The sequence below is a fragment of the Dendrobates tinctorius genome, unplaced genomic scaffold (genome assembly GCF_039654945.1).
Source record: "Dendrobates tinctorius isolate UK_male_01 unplaced genomic scaffold, ASM3965494v1 ptg000127l, whole genome shotgun sequence".
Classification (NCBI taxonomy): Eukaryota; Metazoa; Chordata; class Amphibia; order Anura; family Dendrobatidae; genus Dendrobates; species Dendrobates tinctorius.
Window position 1 is genome coordinate 10,263,202 of NW_027361795.1, and position 22,914 is coordinate 10,286,115.

The 22,914-nt window shown below is 42.2% G+C and overlaps 1 protein-coding gene across 2 annotated transcripts in view; it reads right to left on the reverse strand.

Moving 5' to 3' along the window:
* Window positions 1-22,914, reverse strand: part of LOC141047408 (gastricsin-like) — an 81,354-nt gene that overhangs the window by 23,279 nt on the left and 35,161 nt on the right. The window contains exons 1-3 of one of the 2 annotated variants that reach the window (XM_073542482.1): window positions 8,050-8,192; window positions 4,575-4,716; window positions 3,544-3,661 (exon numbers count right to left, since the gene is read on the reverse strand). In XM_073542482.1, coding sequence (XP_073398583.1) covers window positions 3,544-3,661; window positions 4,575-4,716; window positions 8,050-8,105 — 316 coding nt within the window. In that variant the 5' untranslated portion in view covers window positions 8,106-8,192. Of the gene's footprint in view, window positions 1-3,543; window positions 3,662-4,574; window positions 4,717-8,049; window positions 8,193-22,914 lie in introns of those variants that run through there. The other variant, XM_073542481.1, reaches the window with a different exon arrangement.

The following is a 22,914-nucleotide window of genomic DNA, read 5'->3' on the forward strand; positions in this document are numbered from 1 at the left end:
GCTCTCTATGATCCTGGAGGATCTGAACTGGAAGTCCTTCACTGATCCTCACCTGGAAGTGCAGGTGCTATGGTGCTATATCAGACCGCCCCTTCCTATGGTCAGGGCCTGAGTATCCTGTTGCTTCCCTGCATGGCTGCTTGGTCGCTCTCTGTCTTCTGTGCCCCAGCACTCTGCTCTGTAGTGCGGCTCTGCATATGCTCTGTGCTTGTACTCTGCCTCTTGCCTTGTCTTGTGTTCGTCCTCTGTGCCATGTTTTGTCCATGTCATGCTTGGACTTGTAGTCCTTCCGGTGTTCCCTGCCTTGCCTGCTTTGCCATGTCTTGCCTTTGCTATGCTTTGCCTTGTGGTTCTTCCTATGTTCTCTGTCTTTGCTTGTTCTTCCTTGCTCTTACCTATGGTGCTCTGTAGGGCCTCCTGGCACACGCACCATTCCTCCTCTCTTACCTCTGGTGCTCTCTTGCACATTTCCACGCTAGTCTCAAGGTTCTCCCTTAACCCAGCTCTGGGCTTCGGCCAACGCTCCGCTGCTAGCTCTGTTCTCGCTCTGACCTGGCTCTGTTTCTGCCTACGTTCCGCTCATTGTTACGCACCCTGCCTGGAATCTTGCCTTGGACCTCAGCGTGTTCCCTAACATGCACCATGCCAGGAGATCTGTCGTGCCTCCTTGCTTGTACCATGGTTTGCCTGCTGGATGCCCTGATCCCTGCCAGCTGTCCGGAGTCGGATGCCATTGTGTCCTTGCCGGTAACCAGGCTTGCCTTCTAGCACGTACTATTCCATGGACCTTGGCGTGCCACGCACGCACCTTGCCGTGTTTGCTTGTTATCACATTTTGCACTGAATGTTAACCTGAACTTGTCTTAATGAAGATACCTTGAACATACGTCTTGTCTTGTTTCCTGCACGTCCTTGTCGTCAGACACTCGTATCTAGTGTCTACCTGAGCCGGCCGTCTGGTGCCAGCAGTCGTGGTGGCTCACCCCCCTTGGTCTTGCCCCTGACACTCCCTGTATAGGGGGTGGTTCCTCACAAGGTCAGCTCGCCCTAGGTAGGTGGGTGCCACGACCCAGAGGGTTCACGCTAAAGAAAAAGTCGACTCAGCGTAAACTGACCTCGTCACAGACATCTGGACAGAACAGGAAATGAAAACATTACAAGGCAATTATATAAATAGATATGTTGAGAGATTCTGACAAGAATAAGTAGTATGTCCAAATTATAAGTAGCAATGCCACCTGGTGCAAGTAACTGAGGGCTGCACTGCTTATTCCTCTGATTAGCGCTTAGCAGTCAATGCATTAACCAGTATGCATCGTCCTGATGTAAGCGATTTATTCGCAGGCTGGGAGAGTGAAGTGGCCGTTGATTCGCCACATGGATAACATGATGTCACACTGTACATGATCACCAGGAGAGACAGTGCTGACACTGCTGGAACGACGCCGGCCCCAGAGGTCAGTACAAGTGTTGTTATTTTAATGGGGCAAACATACAGATTGAGAAGGGGTTGTCCTAGTTGTAGACATAGAAATAAATGTACGATGTATACTTATTTATGGAGGCAGAAACTACGACTACGACCCTGATGCAGCTCCTAGTCCATTGAAGTCCTGCTCCTACATAACACATACTGCACCCGTACAGCACGTTTTTCTCCTCTGCATTTACACAATCTACCTACCCTTTTTTGAAATCTGGCTCTCTGTAGGACTTCAGTGGAGGAGGACATTGTGTGGAGAAGACCTATTCAAAGGTCACCTCTTCAGTGACCACATTTCTGGACTTATCAGCTGCTTGCAGATTTAGACCCCTTTTGCATAACTTTTTTTCACCATGCACAGGGGTCCCATCAAGGTTTACATCCAAATGCCCCGCAAAACAGGATTTCGGAGTCAACGTGTGTTCTGTCAGGCATATAGGCCCACTGGAGGCTGACACTCAGATGCAGTCTACTTTGTCTGAGTGTCCTCCTCCAGTTGGCGTATACACCCCAAAATTATAGTCAATGGCCCCGTCTGCACATACACCCGAAAGCCGTTTTGCGGGGGCCTCGAACGTAAGCCCTGATGGGACCATTGAACATGGAGCAAAGCACGGTGTAAAACCAGCCTAAAGGCCCCGTCACACAAGTTTTGTGACTCAACAGTGATCTCACCAGCGAGATCACTGTGTGTGACAGCGATCAGCGACCGGCCCCCCTGCCGCTATCGCTGATCGCTCTTGGAAACCTCTGGACATTTCTTCCATCGCTGGTCTCCCGCTGGCCAGCACGCATCGCTGCGTGTGACAGGCGGGAGACCAGCGATCAGCTGGTAACTAACGTACACATCGGGTATCCAAGGGACGTGCGTCCCTTAGAAACCCGATGTGTATGTTAGTTACCAGCGTGCTGATGCAGGGAGCTGGTAACTAACGTACACAGCGATGCCGCGCTCGGCGTCGCTGTGCTGATCGCTGGTGAAGCTGTCTGTTTGACAGCTCACCAGCGATCATGTAGCGACTCACCAGCGATCCTGACACATTGATATCGTTGTCGGGATCGCTGGTGAGTCGCTATGTGTGACTCCAGCTTTACACTTTGCTATGTCCATTATTTTTAAAGCAGGACTGGGTTCTGATAATTAGGACAGGGGACAGATAAGCAGCTCTTAGAGCAATAAATCACTCTCTTGATGCTATGCATCATCGGTTGGTGATGTAAGCAGGGCAGGGGAGCTTGGGAATTCTCCTGCAGGCAACTTCAGCTGAAGTCAGTTTAGTTGAATGAAAGTATTGTGCAATGACCATGAGTTTTTCTCATTGTTGGTGTATCCTTTGCTTAGGAGTTTTTTTTTTTTGTAAAATCATTACTATTATTACATCATCTTTTAAAATAAAGAATAGAAAATGTAATAATGATTTAAATTTTGCAGTTGCTATTGATCTTGGCATCTGAGTGATGTAACAGTCAAGATAAGGCTCCCTAAATTATACCAGAGTTGTTAACCTGTCCATTGCTGGAGGGTGTCAACTGTATGTAATAGCTGGCATCTGTTGTGGATGGCATAGTCTATGCTATCCTCACGTCTGTAGTCAGGAAAAATAGCACTGTAAAGTTATGTCCTGTGCACGAACAAGCGGTACAGGATTTTGCATCTGATTGCATCTTTTGTGTAATACAGTTATAAAGGCGTTTGCCAGGCTTGGGGCTCAAATCTATAGTCACATTATGTGGCTGCAGATTGAGAATACTCACAGCACAAAGTGCACACTGTCAGTATTCTCCAGTGCTGGCGCAAGAAGCAGGTGGTTATGTGATTGATTTGCATACTTCTAGCCACATTCAAACTAAACATGTCTGAACTCGCTCACTTCACTTGTATTGAGAGAGGCCATGCAAGTCTAGTCAGCACGTAACTGCATGTATTCAAATGGCCCAATCCCAGCACTGGAGAATGCTGTGCACAGTGAGTGACTGGAGACTTTAGCCTCAAGCCTGGACAACCCCTTTAAGAAAAGGGACTGAAATCAATGTACTGCATTGGCCACTTTCATACTCACTGCAGGCTGTGCTTTGACAGTAAGTAGATGGAACCCAGAGATTGGAGGAACCTGTGTCGAACAAAACCAGGAAGTTCTGAGGAGGTGTTCCAATACTAATTGGTCCATAGTAATATGTCTAAAAACCAAACACAGAAGATATGTTACATTATTGAACTAGAATATCTGCTGCATAACAATGATAAAAATGTAGGTGCCAATTAAAATAAAGCAATGTAGCGCTTCTCTTTGGAAATTCTACATTAAGGCTATGTGCAGAAAATTTCTGCATAAAAAACGGACTCCTTCCCAGAAAATGCGCGTTTTTTGTGTTTTGCCATGATTTTTGTGCGTTTTTTACCGGAGCGTCCCCAGACGCATAGAAAATAGCCAGAAATGTGGAAATTAATGAGCATGCTGCGTTTTTTTACCACGAAGCATTTTTTTTAGCGGTAAAAAAAACGCATCAATATGCACAAAAAGTGCAAAATGCATTAAAATGAATGGGAAGCTTCTTTTAGGCGTTTTTTGAGCGGATTTAAAAATCCGCGGGAAAAACGCGAAAAAAATGCAACGTGTGAACACAGCCTTAAAGAGGTTGTCCACCACTTTATCATTGATGACCTATTCTCACGATAGGTCATCAATGTCTGATGGGTCAGGATCCGGCACCCAGCACCCCGCCGATCAGCTATTAATGGTGTTGGTGCAGAGCTGCTCCATCTTCTGATAGTGGCCTCGGCTGGGTACTGCATATCCGCCTGCTATTGATTTGAAAAGGAGGCAGATTTACAGTACCCACTGTAGGAAGATGGAACAGCTCCGCAATTGATCAGATCTGGCTGTCGGCCGCCAACACCAAGAACAACTCATCGGCGAAGATGACGGGTGTCGGAACCCGACCAATCAGATATCGATGACCTATCCTAAGGATAAATCATCAATGATGAAGTAGTGGACAACCTCTTTAACATTTCAGTAAGCTTAATTATGATCCATTAAAAAAATTAATTAAACATTTAATAAATGCTATCTTAGAAAGTCTAACATACATCAAAATACATGGACTCAGTAGCAACGGCATATCCTCTGTATTTATCTGAAAAATCAATCTTGTGCGTCTTCAGATAATCATCCAGAACTCCAGCTTCCCTCATTTTCTGCCGGATGGACTTTCCTTTACTCAGAGGAACTCTAAAAATGAACATAAACAGCATAAATGTGATGTAGCAGCGCTGCTGTAATAATGTTGATATTAGTTATGTGTACACCTTAGGGGATACATTTTTTTATACCTAAAGGGATTGACCAGTGAAAATAAGTGATCATATCTCCACAAGATAGGTGATAGCTTATAGATCAGTCTGTGTGTAACCGCTGAGACCAGCACTGATCAGCAGAAGACACTTTTATCCTCGTTACTTTATTTTAGCAGCAGTACACATGCCTGACCACCTCTCCATTAACTCCCTTTGGGACTGCCGAGTGCTGCCCTCAGCTTTTTCTGGAAGCCACAAAATGAATGGAGCGGTGGCCGGCCATTCTAACAGGGATATATGTGCCCCTTTCTGCCAGTTGGTCCCAATGGCTGGACCCCCACATATATAAGTTTTCACCTATCCAAATGCTGCATAATTTTTAAAGAAACCAAATTGTAAACATTACTTTTACCCTAAAACACATGCAATTAAGTAAAAAAAATTGCCCTTGAAGATCTCCATATCCTTTAAAGGGAATCTGTCAACAGATTTTTGCTATTAAATCTGAGAGCAGCATAATGTAGGGGCAAAGACTTTCATTCCTGGGATGTGTCACTTACTCAACAGCTTGATATAATAAATCAGTGTTTTGTCACAAGGAAATTATCACTGCAGGATTGGGTGTCTATGACAGCAATGCAACTAATCTGTGAAACCCCACCCATACCACTGATTGACACCATGTTGACAATATACACTGTACACAAAAATCTACAGTGGCATGGGCAAGGTTATACCCAACTGAGCATTCTGACCATTGCTAAATCTATAGCAGAGAAAACAGGGATTTCATCAAAACTGCACCAAGCAGTCTAGTGAGTGATACATCTCTGGAATCAGGCTGTCACAGATTTACTGTGAAAGAGGGGGGACACAAAACCCGAGGATTTGTTTTCATGAACTCCTGCATGGATTAGAAGCACTTCACCAACATGTTAAACGTTGAAGGTTTCTGGTTTCACTTGAGTGCTGCTGTAGGCTTACAGCTTTTATAGTCTCAGCTGTTCAGTATTGGCCACTCCCCTCTCCTATATATACTCGCCTATGGCAATCAGTATTAACAGTGTTAGTTTAATTCTGCCCAGGTTCAGGAGTGTGAAGGAGCTTGTTGTTTGAGGAGGCATTTGGAGTGTTGTTCTAAAGACTGTTGGTTGGAGTTTTGTCTGTATGCTTGCCCTCATCCTCTTTCATTTGTTTTCCTTCCTGAACTTCACTCCCTGGAGTTCCGCTCTGTTGTTTGTGAGTGCATATTTGTGTGATTGGTATTTTTCTTTATCCCTGTAAGTAATCCCTTGTAAGTCTGGGTTGTGTATTCTTATACGCCACTATTCCCCATTTCCCAGGGTGGGGGAGGGGACAGTTTAAGGCAGATCTAGGAGCTCAGCAAGGGACGCGGCCCTGGCATCTTCACTATTAGAAATAATCCCTGAAACAGGGATAGCTGGGGCACTCCTACCTTTAGAGATAGTGAAGGAGCCCCTAGCACTGGGATATCTGAGCCGTGACAAAGCCTCTCTGCCTCTACATCATGATACATTCTGATTCCATAACAAAAACCTGGTGACAAATTCTTTTCAAAGGGAATCTGTCACCTATTTTTTTCACCTATGAGCTGCCGGCACTGCCATCATGGGCTTATCTACAGCATTCTGTAATGAAATATAAGAAAAACGAGTTAGATTATACTCACCGGGGGGCGCGGTCCAGTGCGGTGGGAGTCACGGTCTGGCCCGGCACCTCCCATCTTCTAGCTATGACGTCCTCCTTCTTACTTCTGCCACGGCTCCTGCGCAGGCGCACTTTATCTTCTCTATTGAGGGCAGAGTAAGGTACTGCAGTGCGCAGGCGCCGAACGTCTCTGACCTTTCCCGGCGCCTGCACACTGCAGTACTCTGCTATGACCTCAATAGGGCAGACATAGTATGCCTGTGCAGGAGCCGCAGCAGAAGGAAGAAGGAGGACATTATCTCTAGAAGATGGGAGGCGCCGGACCCGGACCGCGACACCCATCGGACCGGACCGGACCCCTCGTGAGTATAATCTAACTCATTTTTCTTATCTTTCAGGTTACATCGGGGGCTTATCTACAGCATTACAGAATGCTGTAGATAAGCCCCTGACGGCGGTCCCGGCAGCTCATAGGGCAAAAAAATAGGTGACAGATTCCCTTTAACTGATACTGGAAAGCAGAAAATCCACTTGAGATAACTTGTGTGTTATTAAGAGAAAGGTCTCTTAAGACTTGCGTGTTCCACATACTTGTGTGGTTCATGTTTTTAATAGATAGTACCTGTACCTATTATATTCTATGCAGTAGCAGCTACCGGGGGACAATCGCCCTGGGCCCCATGCTCAGTATGCCAATATAATTAAGACCTGAAGTAGAGCAGCAAGACACAATCTCCCTGCACTACTGTTCTCAGTTCTGAACTACTGATCTCCGTTCTGAAGACCACAGGTCACTTTAAGCCTGCAGTCTACTCAACAGCAGGATCAGGGGCGGACATACTGCCTGTGCAGGTGGTTAAGCTGCACAGAGGTATATGGGGGAAGGGGCCTCATCAAGAAAGATAAAAGGGAACATGTCAGCAGTATTGTGCACAGAAACCTACAGACAGTGTCAGGTTGGCGCCGTTACACTGATTAAAATGATACCTTGGTTGATGAAATTCGTCTTGTGGTTGTTATTTAATCTTTATTTTCAGTTTTGAGTTAATGATATTATCGTACTTAGGGGAGGCCTATGGGGGGCCTTCATGTGGTGCTCTGATTAGGTATTTATGTGTATGGCTTCTGACAGGTTACTGATCCCTTACTGATGTGCCTCCTAGTTTACCTAATGAATATTATATATATATATATACATACACACACACACACACACACACACACACACACACACACACACATATATCTTGTATATATATCTTGGAAGAAAGAAAAATCCCCTTCTGCAGGCATTGACTTTGGGGTCAATGACTTCGGGGTCTCACTGTTCTACTATGTGCAAATATCACATTACCCTCACTCTCAAATTTATCTCTGATGGTATATAATAATACACTTGGTAGTTTGGTGTATGAATGATGAGATACAGCCATTATCAGCAGATAGTGAATCAAGTATATGTTGATAACTACTGCTCATATAGAGGGATCCACCAGGGAATTCACCTGTTTCCCTGTGGGCCAGTTCAAGCCTGATTACAGGAATTGTTTGGGATCTACTTTTCTAAAAGTGGAAAAGTGATTTTGTTTATGTCACTTACCTCACGAGTCCCTCTGAGAGATGTAAGCAAACGAGTGCAAAGACCAAAACCTTCATGATTGTGGTATTCCCCCAACCTGGCTGATTCTTGTCACTTGCAGTGGTCTTTTATAATGCACACCTCATGACACAATCAGTTAACACAATCCTACAATCGCTCATTATCTTAGATTGTGTTTGCTTGTCCTTTCAAGCAATATTTAAATCAGGAAACAGATTTGGCAAAAATATTCCATTGCCTAAGATAATACTTAAAATATATTAAGTGAAACTACAGTACCCATTACTTACAGTTTAGTTAACCTTCAGGTTTTGTGTTTGATTTTACTAAGGTGGAATAATGTGCTAATTCATGCTATAGGCTGGCATACGTATAAATGGTAGATTTGTTAACCTCTGTAATTACTTTTAGGGCTCGCTCACACCAGCGTATACTTGATATACAACGGTCGAGTGCTGAGCGATTTTTTTTTTTTTTTTTTTTTTTTTTTTTTATCGGAGAGCACTTGGAACAAAGTTAGTCAATGGGTCAGTGCTGATGACCGATTTTGTCTGTGAAAAAAGTCACAGAATGGTGTGATTTCACTCCTAAATCGGTTGTCACCCACCTATTCAAGTCTATGGGTGCACGGAAAACATCAGAAAACAGTCAGACAAGATCCGAGTGCACTCAGATTTACGTTGACTCACAGAATGGAGAAGATGGTGTCATTTGGTTCTCCATCTTCTCCTCACAGCGTGCTCCCGTTCCCTCATCCGGATCACACTATGCTGACACTCGGATCAGAGTTTGCGCTCAGTATCACTTGCATAATTGTCCCAATTGTCTCAGATAAAGGAATTTACAGACATCTGACCGGAGCCTTAGGTCATGTTCTCACTTGAAGAAACTATGGATTTTTTCCTGCATATTTTCAGCATCCGACTGCACTAAAACCCACAATGGCCATCTGCTTTATTTATTATATTTTTATGCTTTCTAATAGTGTGTTTTTCAGGCTCCCTTGAAAAATCTTTGAGAAAAACATGTACCAGAAAATGCACAATGGGCATGAATTTTCATGAAATCACATCCTCTTTGCTTCAACTTTTAAAGGCAGCTGGTGTTCTGTACACAAAAAATGCAGCAATTGTGATATCTGGTAACATGGCTTCATGGTTTAGAAAGTGAATACTACTCTAGAGTTCAGTTCTTGAAGTTAATGTGTTGGATCTGAGCAAGTTTAGCAAGAGTCAAATTGTAACAGCTTGAAGACTGGGTCATAGCAACTGTAAGACTATAGGCCGTGTAAGTGTTTCCTACCAAAAGTGGTTCAAAATGAACAAATAGTGTAGTGGCATCATATCATGGGCACCCATGGCTTATGTATGGATGTAGGAACCTAATTTGGCCTGACCCTACAAAAAGGGAGTGCAGTTGGACTTATTTCTTAAGTTGTACTGGGTTAGAAATTTAGCTACACTACTCCCATAGGTTAAGGATATTTGGCTTTCAGGCAAAATTTCAGGATGAAACTAAAATGCACTCTAACCTTTTCAAGTGAACCTAATTAATGCGACCGTCTCTAAACTTTCGGACGCACATATCCAACTGTTCAATGTCTCAGTGCTTTTTATACAACTTGCTGTTCTCTAACAAGAAGCTTAATGACCAAATTCATAATAAAGTATCACTGTAGCATGAAGTTTTTACATATCCCATAAATTTCACCCAAAAGCCAAATATCCCTAATTTTTTGTGAGTTGCGTATTGCGGAGTGCCAATGGATCTACAGGAGACCCCGATGCTTGTCATTGCTGATCTGCCATGAGCCCCGCCCCATGGTCGGCGTTCATAGCAGATGAACATTTCTGCAACACATAGCAGGGCAGGAGCTCTGCTATGTGGAGCACAAGTGATCAGAAGATCGCAGCTTCAAGTTTCTTAAGGAGACTACTGAAGCAAGTGAAAAGTGTTGAGTGAGAAATGCCCGATCTATCAAAATATAGAAAGAATTGATATGATCTGGTGTAACGAAAAGGAAATCAAAAAGCCAGAATAACTTTTTTTGGGTCACCACAATATTGCAATAAAATGCAATAACAGGCAAGCAATTGATCATATCTACCCCAAAATGATATGGATAAAAACGTCAGCTCGGCACTCAAAAAATAAGCCCTCACCCAGCCTCACATCCCAAAAAATGGAGACGCTATGGGTCTAGCAATATCCCGCCATTATTTTTTATCTTTTTTTACAAGATTTTGAATTTTTTTTACCACTTAATTAAAAAGGAACCTATATATGTTTGGTATCAAGTAACTCTTTTTTTTTTGCCATTTCAACCCTCTTGGAATTTTTTTACCCATTTTCCAATACACTATATGGTAAAATCAATGGGGTCCTTCAAAAGTACAACTTGTCCCGCAAAAAACAAGCCCTCACATGGCGATATTGACCAAAAAATAAAAAAAGTTATGGATTTGGGGAGAAGGGGTGCAAAAATTGAAAATGCAAGAACAAAAAATCTCAAGGGGGTAAAGGGGTTAAACTAGAACCTGTCAGCATGATTTTGTAATGTAAAGTTACATCTGCCTGCCTCTGGTCTCTGATTGACTTGTCTACTCTGTTTGAAATCTCAACAGTGACCTCACATTCAAAGACAGGAGGCGACGGAGGGGCTGGTGAATCACAGGGAGAAGACCCAGTGCACAGTCCGGCCCTCATGCACTGAAATCTAATGAAAAGTAAACATCACATCCCATATCTGTTTTCACCTTCAGCACCAAGCCATATTTTACAATTCTGACAACTGTCACTTCTTTGTGGTAATAACTGTGAAATACTTCAATGGAGCCCACTGATTCTGAGATTATTTTATCGTGACATATTGTATTTCAAGTGCTCTCAGTGAGAGAAACAAAATAGGAATCTTGTGGGTATGATACCTTTTAATGGCCAACAAATAATAGTGAATGTTGTTACAAAGCAAGCTTTCGGGACTGCTTACGTCCCTTCATCAGGCTGATATGGCAAAATATTTGAAGATTTTTGCCATATCAGCCTGATGAAGGGACGTAAGCAGTCCCGAAAGCTTGCTTTGTAACAACATTCACTATTATTTGTTGGCCATTAAAAGGTATCATACCCACAAGATTCCTATTTTGTTTCTCTCACTGAGAGCACTTTATATATTTTTTTCTACTGGCTAACACTGTACCAAACCACTTTTTCGTTATATTGTATTTCATGATAGTGGTAAATTTCTTTAACCCCTTTCTGACATCCGACGTACTATCCCGTCCATGGGACCCGGGCCCCTATGCCCATGGACAGGATAGAACGTCTACCGCGATCAGCGGCGCCCACGTGGTGAGCGCCGCTGATCGCGGCCGGGTGTCAGCTGATTATCACAGCTGACACCCGACACAATGTGTCAGGGGCGGTCACGTTAACCCCTTGCACACCGCGATCAAACACGATCGCGGTGTACCGGGGGTTAAAGGGAAGCATCGGCAGGGAGGGGGCTCCCTCCGTGCTTCCCTGAGCCCCCCACGGCAGCGCAATGTGCAGGCCCCCGAATCCAAGATGGCGACAGGGGCCTTCGGGGGCCTGCAGGAAGCTGGCTTCCTCAGTGCCTGCAAAGCGCAGGCAAGAGGAAGTCTTCTTCAATGCCTGTGACAGATTGCTGATCTGTGATGTGACAGATCAGCGATCTGTCACAGGACAGTGATGTCCCACCTGGGACTATTTAATAAAGTTAAAAAAAAAATTAAAAAAGTGTTAAAATAATTAAAAGAAAATCGCCAAATAAATTAGAAAAAAAAAAAATATTCCCCCAAATAAATCCATTTTTTGGAAATAAAAAAAAACCAAAACAATAAAAGTACACATATTAGGAATCGCCGCGTCCGTAACGACCCGCCCTATAAAACTGTCCTATTAGTTAACCCCTTTAGCGAACCCCTTAAAAAATAAAAATAAAAAACGAAGCAAAAAATAATGATTTATTATCATACCGCCAAACAAAAAGTGTAATAACGCGCGATCAAAAAGACGCATATAAATATCCATGGTACCGCTGAAAACGTCATCTTGTTCCGCAAAAAACGAGCCACCACACAGCATCATCAGCGAAAAAATAAAAAAGTTATAGCTCGCAGAATAAAGCGATGCAAAAATAATTATTTTTTATATAAAATAGTTTTCATTGCATAAAACCGACAAAACATAAAAAACGACCTAAATGAGGTATCGCTGTAACCGTACTGACCCGAAGAATAAAACCGCTTTATCAATTTTACCGCACGCGGAACGGTGTAAACGCACCCCCCAAAAAGAAATTCATGAAATGCTGGTTTTTGTTCATTCTGCGTCCCAAAAATCGGAATAAAAAGCGATCAAAAAATGTCACGTGCCCGAAAATGGTACCAATAAAAACGTCAACTCGTCCCGCAAAAAATAAGACCTCACATGACTCGGTGGGTCAAAATACGGAAAAATTATAGCTCTCAATATGTGGTGATGCAAAAACTGTTTTTACAATAAAAAGCGTCTTTTAGCGTGCGACAGCTGCCAAACATAAAAACCGCCATAAATAGTAAATCAAACCCCCCGTTATCACCCCCTTAGTTAGGGAAAAATAATAAAATAAAAAAAATGTATTTATTTCCATTAGGGTTAGGGCTGAGATTAGGGTTAGGGGTGTGTTGGGGTTCGGGTTGGAGTTAGAATTGGGGGTTTCCACTGTTTGGGCACATCAGGGGCTCTCCAAATGCAACATTGCATATGATCTCAATTCCAGCCAATTCTGAGTTGAAAAAGTCAACTGGTGCTCCTTCCCTTCCAAGCTCTGCCATGCGCCCAAACAGTGTTTTACCCCCACATGTAGGGTATCAGCCTACTCAGGACAAATTGCAAAACAATTTTTGGGGTCCAATTTCTCCTGTTACCCTTAGGAAAATAAAAAATTGGGGGCAAAAATATCATTTTTGTGGAAAAAAATGATTTTTTTATTTTCACGTCCGAGCGTTATAAACTTCTGTGAAGCACTTGGGGGTTCAAAGTGCTCACCACACATCTAGATAAGTTCCGTGGGGGGTCTATTGTCCAAAATGGGGTCACTTATGGGGAGTTTCAATAGTTTAGGTACATCAGGGGCTCTCCAAACGCACATGACACCCGCAGACCATTCCATCAAAGTCTGCATTCCAAAACGTCACTGCTTCCCTTCCGAGCCCCGACGTGTGTCCATACAGTAGTTTTCTCCCACATATGGGGTGTCAGCGTACTCATGACAAATTGGACAACAACTTTTGGGGTCCAATTTCTCCTGTTACCCTTGGGAAAATGAAAAAATTGGGGACTAATTTATCCTGTTTGTGGAAAAAATACGATTTTTTTATTTTCATGCCCGGGCATTATAAACTTCTGTGAAGCCCTTGGGGGTTCAAAGTGCTCACCACACATCTAGATAAGTTCCTTAGGGGGTCTCGTTTCCACAATGGGGTCATTTGTGGGGGGTTTCCACTGTTTAGGTACATTAGGGGCTCTCCAAAGGCAACATGACACCCGCAGAACATTCCCTCAAAGTCTGCATTCCAAAATGTCACTGCTTCCCTTCCGAGCCCCAACGTGTGTCCATACAGTAGTTTTCTCCCACATGTGGGGCGTCAGCGTACTCAGGACAAATTGGACAACAACTTTTGGGGTTCAATTTCTCCTGTTACCCTTGGGAAAATAAAAAAAATTGGGGACTAATTGATCATGTTTGTGGAAAAAATACGATTTTTTTATTTTCATGCCCTAGCATTATAAACTTCTGTGAAGCCCTTGGGGGTTCAAAGTGCTCACCTCACATCTAGATAAGTTCCTTAGGGGGTCTAGTTTTCAAAATGGTGTCATTTGTGGGGGGTTTCCACTGTTTAGGTACATCAGGGGCTCTCCAAAGGCAACATGACACCCGCAGACCATTCCATCAATGTCTGCATTCCAAAACGTCACTACTTCCCTTCCGAGCCCCGACGTGTGCCCATACAGTAGTTTTCTCCCACATATGGGGTATAAGCATACTCAGGACAAATTGGACAACAACTTTTGGGGTCCAATTTCTCCTGTTACCCTTGGGAAAATAAAAAAATGGTGACTAAAAGATCATGTTTGTGGAAAAAAATACGAATTTTTTATTTTCACGCCCTGGCGTTATAAACTTCTGTGAAGCACTGGGGGGTTCAAAGTGCTCACCACACATCTAGATAAGTTCCTTAGGGGGTCTAGTTTCCAAAATGGTGTCATTTGTGGGGGGTTTCCACTGTTTTGGTACATCAGGGGTTTTCCAATCGCGACATGGTGTATGATCTCAATTCCAGCCAAAAACGTCAAATGGCGCTGCTTCCCTTCCAAGCTCTGCCATGCGCCCAAATAGTGGTTTACCCCCACATGTGGGGTATCAGCGTACTCAGGACAAATTGCACAATAACTTTTAGGGTCCTGTTACCCTTGGGAAAGTAAAAATTGGGGTGAAAAGATCATTTTTGTGGAAAAAATATGATTTTTTAATTGTACCGCTGTACGTTATAAACTTCTGTAAAGCCCTTGTGGGTTCAAAGTTCTCACCACATATCTAGATAAGTTCCTTGGGGGTCTAGTTTCCAAAATGGGGTCACTTGTAGGGGGTTTCCACTGTTTAGGTACATCAGGGACTCTCCAAACGTGACATGGCGTCTGATCTGAATTCCAGCCAATTTTGCATTGAAAAAGTCAAACGGCGCTCCTTCCATTCTGAGCTCTGCCATGCGCCGAAACAGTCGTTCCCCCCCACATATCAGGTATCAGTGTACTCAGGACAAATTGCACAATAACTTTTGCAGTCCAATTTCTCCTGTTACCCTTGGTAAAATAAAAAAAATTGAACCTGAAGTATTTTTTTTGTGAAAAAAAGTTAGATGTTCATTTTTTTTTTTAAATATTCAAAAAAATTCCTGTGACGCACCTAAAATGTGGTTTTGAGCACCTTAAGGGGTGCAGTTTTCAGAATGGTGTCACTTTTGGGTATTTTCTATCATATAGACCCCTCAAAGTGGCTTCAAATGTGATGTGGTCCTAAAAATAAAATGGTGTTGTAAAAATGAGAAATCGCTGGTCAACTTTTAACCCTTATAACTTCCTAACAAAAAAAATTTTGGTTCCAAAATTGTGCTGATGTAAAGTAAACATGTGGGAAATGTTAGTTATCAAGTTTTTTGTGTGCCGTATCTCTGTGATTTAAGGGCATAAAAATTCAAAGTTGGAAAATTGCGAAATTTTCAAAATTTTTGCCAAATTTCTGTTTTTTTCACAAACGCAAGTTATTTGAATGAAATTTTACCACTAACATGAAGTACAATATGTCACGAGAAAACAATGTCAGAATCACCGGGATCCATGGAAGCGTTCCAGAGTTATGACCTCATAAAGGTACAGTGGTCAGAATTGTAAAAATTGGCCCGGTCATGAACGTGCAAACCACCCTTGGGGGTAAAGGGGTTAATATTACTTGCATTTATTTCTGAAAAAAATCAGAAATTCAATGAAAATTTTGAAAATGTAGCAATTTTCATTTCAAATATTTTTAATGAATTTTTCTAATTTTCAACGTGTGAAGAAGGGGGGAAACAAAGGGAAAGAAAGGGAAATACATTAAAATTTAGAGAACTCCATTCTTTAGTATTAGAATGAGAAAAAACATATTAGTCTGTTACATACATTTTAACAAGTCAGTATATTACAGTATTAAATTAAACTGAATATTCCTGCCGATCCAGAACTAGATTCCAACTCAGTCTTGCAAGAACATAGAAGAGGTTTTACACTAATGCGAATTTTGTATTCCAAGTGTTCCATTTCATATGATAATTGGATAAACAATTGTTATTGAAAGCTAGTCTTCTTTCAATTGAACTATGAGTGCGTAATTTTTCTAATATATCTTTGAAATCGGGAACATCAGATTTTTTCCACCATTGTGCTAATGAAATTTTGACCACTAAGAAGATGTGTATCAGAATATATTTAATCGAAGGGATGGTGCCTTCAAGGTCTAAAATGTAGCAATTTTCAAACTTAATTTTTATGCCCTTAAATCAGGGAGTTATGTAAAAAAAAATAGTTAATAAATAACATTTCCCACATGTCTACTTTACGTCAGCACAATTTTGGAAACATAATTTTTTTTTGTTCAGAAGTTAGAAGGGTTAAAAGTTGACCAGAGATTTCTCATTTTTTCAACAAAACCATTTGTTTAGGGACCACCTCACATTTGAAGTGACTTGAAGTGACTTTGAGGGGGTCTATATGACAAAAAATACCCAAAAGTGATACCATTCTAAAAACTGCACCCCTCAAAGTGCTCAAAACCACATTCAAGAACTTTAGTAACCCTTCAGGTGTTTCACAGAAGCTGAAACAATGTGGAATGAAAAAATTTACCTTTAACTTTTTTTTGCAAAAAAATGTACTTTATACACAAATTTTTTTCTATTTTCACAACAGTAACAAGACAAAATGGACCCTAGAATTTGTCGTGCAATTTCTCCTGAGTATGCTGATACCCCATGTGGGGGGTGTAAAGGAGAGAGGTTCGTTGGATGCAGTGGAGAGCCGGAGACAGAGAAGGGGTTAACAGGATTTACTGAACAGGCAATTGAACATGGAACATGGAATACTCCATGCAGGGAGGCGAGACTAGTAACAGCAATGACGGGAATTGCGCACAAAAACAAAGCACAAGAGAAAGATATAGAAAAACAAGGTAACATCGCTTTCAGTTCTTGCAGGGGAAAGGCTGGAAAATCTCCCGATGGCGTCGTAAATCGTAGACAAATTCTCTGGGTCTATTATGGAGGAACGAGAAGCACTGTTTCCCGACGGTGCTGATGTATCTGGTTTGACTTGGCTTGAGTGAGCTGGAATGTAGAAACAGTCCTTTGTGTAGATTCCTCAGAAATGGCACCGGACAAGAACCGTGAGCAAGCTCACAGACCACGGCAGCGGGCGGTCTTCTGGAGTAGTCTCTAGGAATGGAGCGGGTAAGCTTATCGGTATCTGTAGGCAGGACAGAGCTGTCCAGAAAAGCAGGGTGAGGCGGTAGCTCAGCAGTGTCACAGTCAATCTTAGAGTCAGTACACTGAGGGATGAATGGCACGGAGTTGTTAACCTTCTCCTGTCGCTTTCCCTCCAAGTCTGACCCGTTCCCGCGCTCAGTCCTCTTTATATTCCCCGCACCCCCTGCTGTCCAGCGTGAAGGTCCTTCTTCCCCAGGAAAAGCCTCCCCCAGCAACAGTGGTGACAGACCCGATAGTTCCGGCCTTAAAGGGCACCGGAAACCGATGACTCTGTCTCGGCTCATCTTCTTACAGGGGAAAGCCACTGTTTGGGCACATGGCAGAGCTCAGAAGGGAAGGAGTATCGTTTGAGTTTTGAACCCAAAATTGGCTGAAGTCGATTGCAGACCCAATGTCGTGTTTGAAGAGCGCCTGTACTGCAGGTACCACTCCTTGCTGTGAATGCCAGGTGTCAGCTGTCATGTCAGCTAAAAACCCAACAGCGATCATACACATACAGCTTCTATGTGCAATATCGCAAGGACATAGTTATACGTCCAAGTACTTCCCAACCTTGACATATGGGTACATTTATGGTCATGAAGGGGTTAAAGAAGAAGCACAAAGAGGATTTCTTCACCAAAGGTATCATTATAATCAGTTTAGCAGCACCATTACAGAAATGGGTTTATTTTACATTACAAAATTGTGCAGATGGGTCCTCATTAAGTAACTTTGGTCCTGTTCCTTAATCAGTAAAATTGCCTGGCCCAGAATTCCTTATCTTTTTGTCAAAGCACTTAAGACCAGCCTTTGACTATTTACATCTTGGTCAGTAATTACAGAAAACTAAACATTTATGTTATGACGAACAAAGCATTATCCATGCATCAGGGTTATCAAGGGAAAGTCTTTAATTTATTACTAATTATCTTACATTTGTTATCTGTGTTGATATTTGTCAGACAATGAAGTCTGATTTCAAAGTTAAGTAAATTCTCTATGATAATAAATAAATGTTAGCACACTCATATCGGCACATTCATTTGATATTTGTACGGCCATGTGTTATAATTGAAATATCAGTTTACCCATTAGACAATTGTACCATATCTGTACTTTGGGCTCCTTGTGAAAAAACGCATTTCAAGTGTTTGTTGTTGCTATGCGGGCAGGTGTAAGATGTCAAATTGGTAAAGATTTAATAACAAAAGGAAATATAATCCTAACAATGGGTTTTCGGATTTATATCATTCATAAGATAAACCGAAAAACATGAAGAAATCCAGTAAATGAGTAAAATGTAATATTTTATTGATATACATTAAAAAGAGTTAAAATAACATAAATGTCCAGTTGGAGGCACTCAAATGCCAGTGAACAATACAGTCACACAAAAAATGCAATTGTCCATGTAAAAATAAATCATAAGGTACAGCACTTAGAAATATACCGTTTATACTAAAAGGAGTACTCCACTTCCAAAGATAGACTTTATATCCAAAAAGGTATAAAAGGTAAAGGCAATCCAATAAATATATACACAACCGTACTATGACCTCAGTGTCTAGCTGTCTGTGATTGTCAGAACCTGAAACCTTACTGCAATATCGCCAACGTAAGTGGGCCAAGTAAATCCACGGTTAACTGTGCCTGTTGTTTAAGGACACTGGTGATTGTAAGTGGCGCGACCTCCTCCACCCCAACACGCGTTTCGCAATAGCTTCTTCTGGGGGCGTGTTTACGTGGTGTGCGCTTTATGTTTAAATATCCCCAAGAACCAATCAAAGCACTATGAGGTAATGTGGGTGTGAACTGTCTAATGACATCTCAGAATAACTTTAGTGGCGCATGCCCAGATCTACACCACCATATGAACATCACTTCCCAGTGACACGCTCCTTTTGACCGCAAGCTGACACGCATGAGGCACAAAATTTGGAGCACTCACGGAAGTGAACGGCGATACAGAAATAGTGCAGGCGCACAGTGAATCAGATGCGGTGACCACAAAAAAAGTGTTTTGAAGGACGCTAATGTGTAACCACATTGCCAATATTAAAAAGGCGATGGTAAAAATAATTACCCAAAATGCATAATTACAATGTCAAGTGCTTCAGAGTATATAAAGAAGAAATTTATTTCTTTCACTCTATTTTGTTATTTGAGCCAGAAATATATTATATGAAAATTTATATTAATTAGGTTTTAAAGTGCAATAGTGCTTAAGGTGCTAAATTTATATAAGAAAATATGTATATATAAATGTTCTAAAGATAATCAAATTAAAGATGACAGTTAGAAAAGTCCTTTTGGAAGTGCATTGAGCAGCAAGGTGGTGTGCTGGTAAAAGGGGAAAAAAAAACAAAAAAAACTCTTTTAAATCTTCTTCCTGAGCGAGTGTGAACTGAGCGTAAGTGCGAACTGTGGTATGTGTGACTTGAAATTCAGGGAGTTTCCAAGGGAGGTCTTACTGAATTGCTGTTATATTAATACTTTTTTTTTTTTTTAATTAATTTATTTTTGCTTATCTTATTGTCTGGTGCAATCCCCATTAGGATGTGCTCCACTATTGCCAATGCCATCCAGTGCACGTCTTGCCGCATGTATAAAATCCTTGAACAGCCGGTCGAGAGTGCATACTGCTGTGCAAGATGTGAGCACGTTGTGCATTTGGAAGCCCAGATACTGGATCTAAATGTGCAGCTGGCAACACTGAGATCCATAGACAATATGGAAAGGAGTCTTCTGCTCACTGAGCAGACGCTCAATGGGATAGATGAGAGGGGGGATGCTAGGTTGGAGCTGCAGGACAATGAAGCAGCTAGCTGGGTGACAGTTAGAAGGCGGGGTAGAGGGAAGAGCACCAGGGAGGCTAGTCCTGATCTGGCACACCCCAATAAGTTTGCTAAGTTGGCAGATGAGGGGAGTGTTAGTGCAGGAGTAGCACTGCTGCAGCAAGGCATGTTCTCTGAAAGCCGGAGGAGTGTCTGCTCCAGTAAGGGGGGAAATAGGAGAGCAGGGCAGGCCAGACAGGTTCTGGTAGTGGGAGACTCAATTATTAGGGGAACAGATAGGGCAATCTGTCACAAAGACAGGGATCGTCGAACGGTGTGCTGCCTACCTGGCGCTCGAGTCCGACACATTGCTGATCGGGTTGACAGATTACTGGGAGGGGCTGGAGAGGATCCAGCGGTCATGGTGCACATTGGCACAAATGACAAAGTTAGAGGTAGGTGGAGGTCCTTAAAGATGATTTCAGGGAATTAGGCTGTAAGCTTAAAGCAAGGACCTCCAAGGTGGTATTTTCGGAAATACTTCCTGTACCACGTGCCACGCCAGAGAGGCAACGGGAGATTAGGGAGGTTAATAAGTGGCTCAGGAATTGGTGTAGGAAGGAGGGGTTTGGGTTCCTGCAGAACTGGGCCGACTTCTCAGTTGGCTACAGGTTCTACGCTAGGGACGGGCTGCACCTCCATGGGGTGGTTGGAGGAGTGTTTAAACTAGGGACGGGGGGAGGGTATTCCTTTTATAGGAGGGGAAGACAGTGCAGATAGAGACCTGGGCACAAATAATGACATTGGGGGTGAAGGTGGCATGGGGGGTGGGGTTAGAACAGTTAATAATTTAAGAAAGAATAGAGGTACAGAGAGATACATAAAGTGCATGTATACTAATGCTAGAATCCTCACCAACAAAATGGAGGAATTAGAGTTAATGTTGTTGGAACATAATTATGCCATGGTGAGGATATCTGAGACATGGCTGGATGAGAGCCATGACTGGGCTGTTAATTTACAGAGCTATAGTCTGTTCAGAAATGACTGTACAAATAAGCGAGGGGGAGGCGTGTGTTTATATGTAAAATCATCCTTAAAACCCATCCTTCGTGATAATATATATGAATCTAATGAAAATGTAGAGTCCCTGTGGGTAGAGATAAGGGGAGGGGGGAAAAATAATAAATTACTGATAGGGGTTTGTTATAAATCTCCAAAAATAATGGAAGCTACAGAGAATATCCTCATAAAGCAAATAGATGAAGCAGCGACTCAAGGAGAAGTCATTATTATGGGGGACTTCAACTACCCTGAAATACATTGGGGAACCGAAACCTGCAGTTCCAGCAAAGGTAATAGGTTTCTGACAACGATGAGAGACAATTACCTTTCACAACTGGTTCAGGACCCAACAAGAGGGGGGGCACTGCTAGACCTAATATTAACCAACAGGCCAGACCGCATATCAAATGTAAGGGTTGAGGGTCACTTGGGTAATAGTGATCACAAATTAATAAGTTTTCTTGTATCCTTTAATAAGATGTGTAGTAGAGGGGTTACAAGGACACTAAACTTCAGGAAGGCAAATTTCCGACGGATGAGAGATGATCTTGGTGCAATTAACTGGGACAATATCCTGAGACATAAAAATACACAAAGAAAATGGGAGACGTTTATTAGCATCCTGAATAGGACCTGTGCACAATATATACCGTATGGGAATAAACATGCGAGAAATAGGAGGAAACCACTATGGCTTAATAGAGCTGTAAGGGGCGCAATAAGAGATAAAAATAAAGCATTTAGAGAATTAAAGCAAGTAGGTAATGATGAGGCATTAAATAAATACAGAAGATTAAATAAATTCTGTAAAAAGCAAATCAAGACAGCAAAGATTGAGACAGAGAGACTCATTGCCAGAGAAAGTAAAAATAATCCCAAAATATTCTTTAGCTACATAAATAGTAAGAAGCTAAAAAATGATAGTGTTGGTCCCCTTAAAAATAGTCTGGGTGAAATGGTGGATGAGGAAAAAGCCAATATGCTAAATGACTTTTTTTCAACAGTATTTACACAAGAAAATCCCATGACGGATAACATGATCAGGGATAAAAATTCTCCATTAAATGTCACCTGCTTAACCCAGCAGGAAGTACGGCGGCGTCTACAAATCACTAAAATTGACAAATCCCCGGGCCCGGATGGGATACACCCCCGAGTACTGCAGGAATTAAGCACAGTCATAGATAGACCACTATTTTTAATCTTTAAAGATTCCATAATAACATGGTCTGTACCACAGGACTGGCGTATAGCAAATGTGGTGCCAATATTCAAAAAGGGGACAAAAACTGAACTTGGAAATTATAGGCCAGTAAGTTTAACCTCAACTGTGGGTAAAATCCTGGAGGGTTTTCTAAGAGATACTATACTGGAGTATCTGGAGAAGAATAACCTTATGACCCAATATCAACATGGGTTTACAAGAGACCGTTCCTGTCAGACTAATCTGATAAGCTTTTATGAAGAGGTAAGTTCCGGACTGGACCAAGGGAATGCAGTGGACGTGGTGTACATGGACTTTTCAAAAGCTTTTGATACGGTGCCACACAAAAGGTTGATACATAAAATGAGAACAATGGGGATAGGGGAAAATATGTGTAGGTGGGTTAAGAGCTGGCTCAGGGATAGGAAACAAAGGGTGGTTATTAATGGAGCACACTCGGACTGGGTCACGGTTAGCAGTGGGGTACCACAGGGGTCAGTTTTGGGCCCGCTTCTTTTTAACATATTTATTAATGACCTTGTAGGGGGCATAGCGAGTAGAATTTCAATATTTGCAGATGACACTAAACTCTGCAGGGTAATTAATACAGAGGAGGACAATTTTATATTACAGGAGGATTTATGTAAACTAGAAGCTTGGGCTGATAAATGGCAAATGAGCTTTAATTGGGAAAAATGTAAGGTCATGCACTTGGGTAGAACGAACAAGTTGTATAATTATGTGCTTAATTGTAAAACAC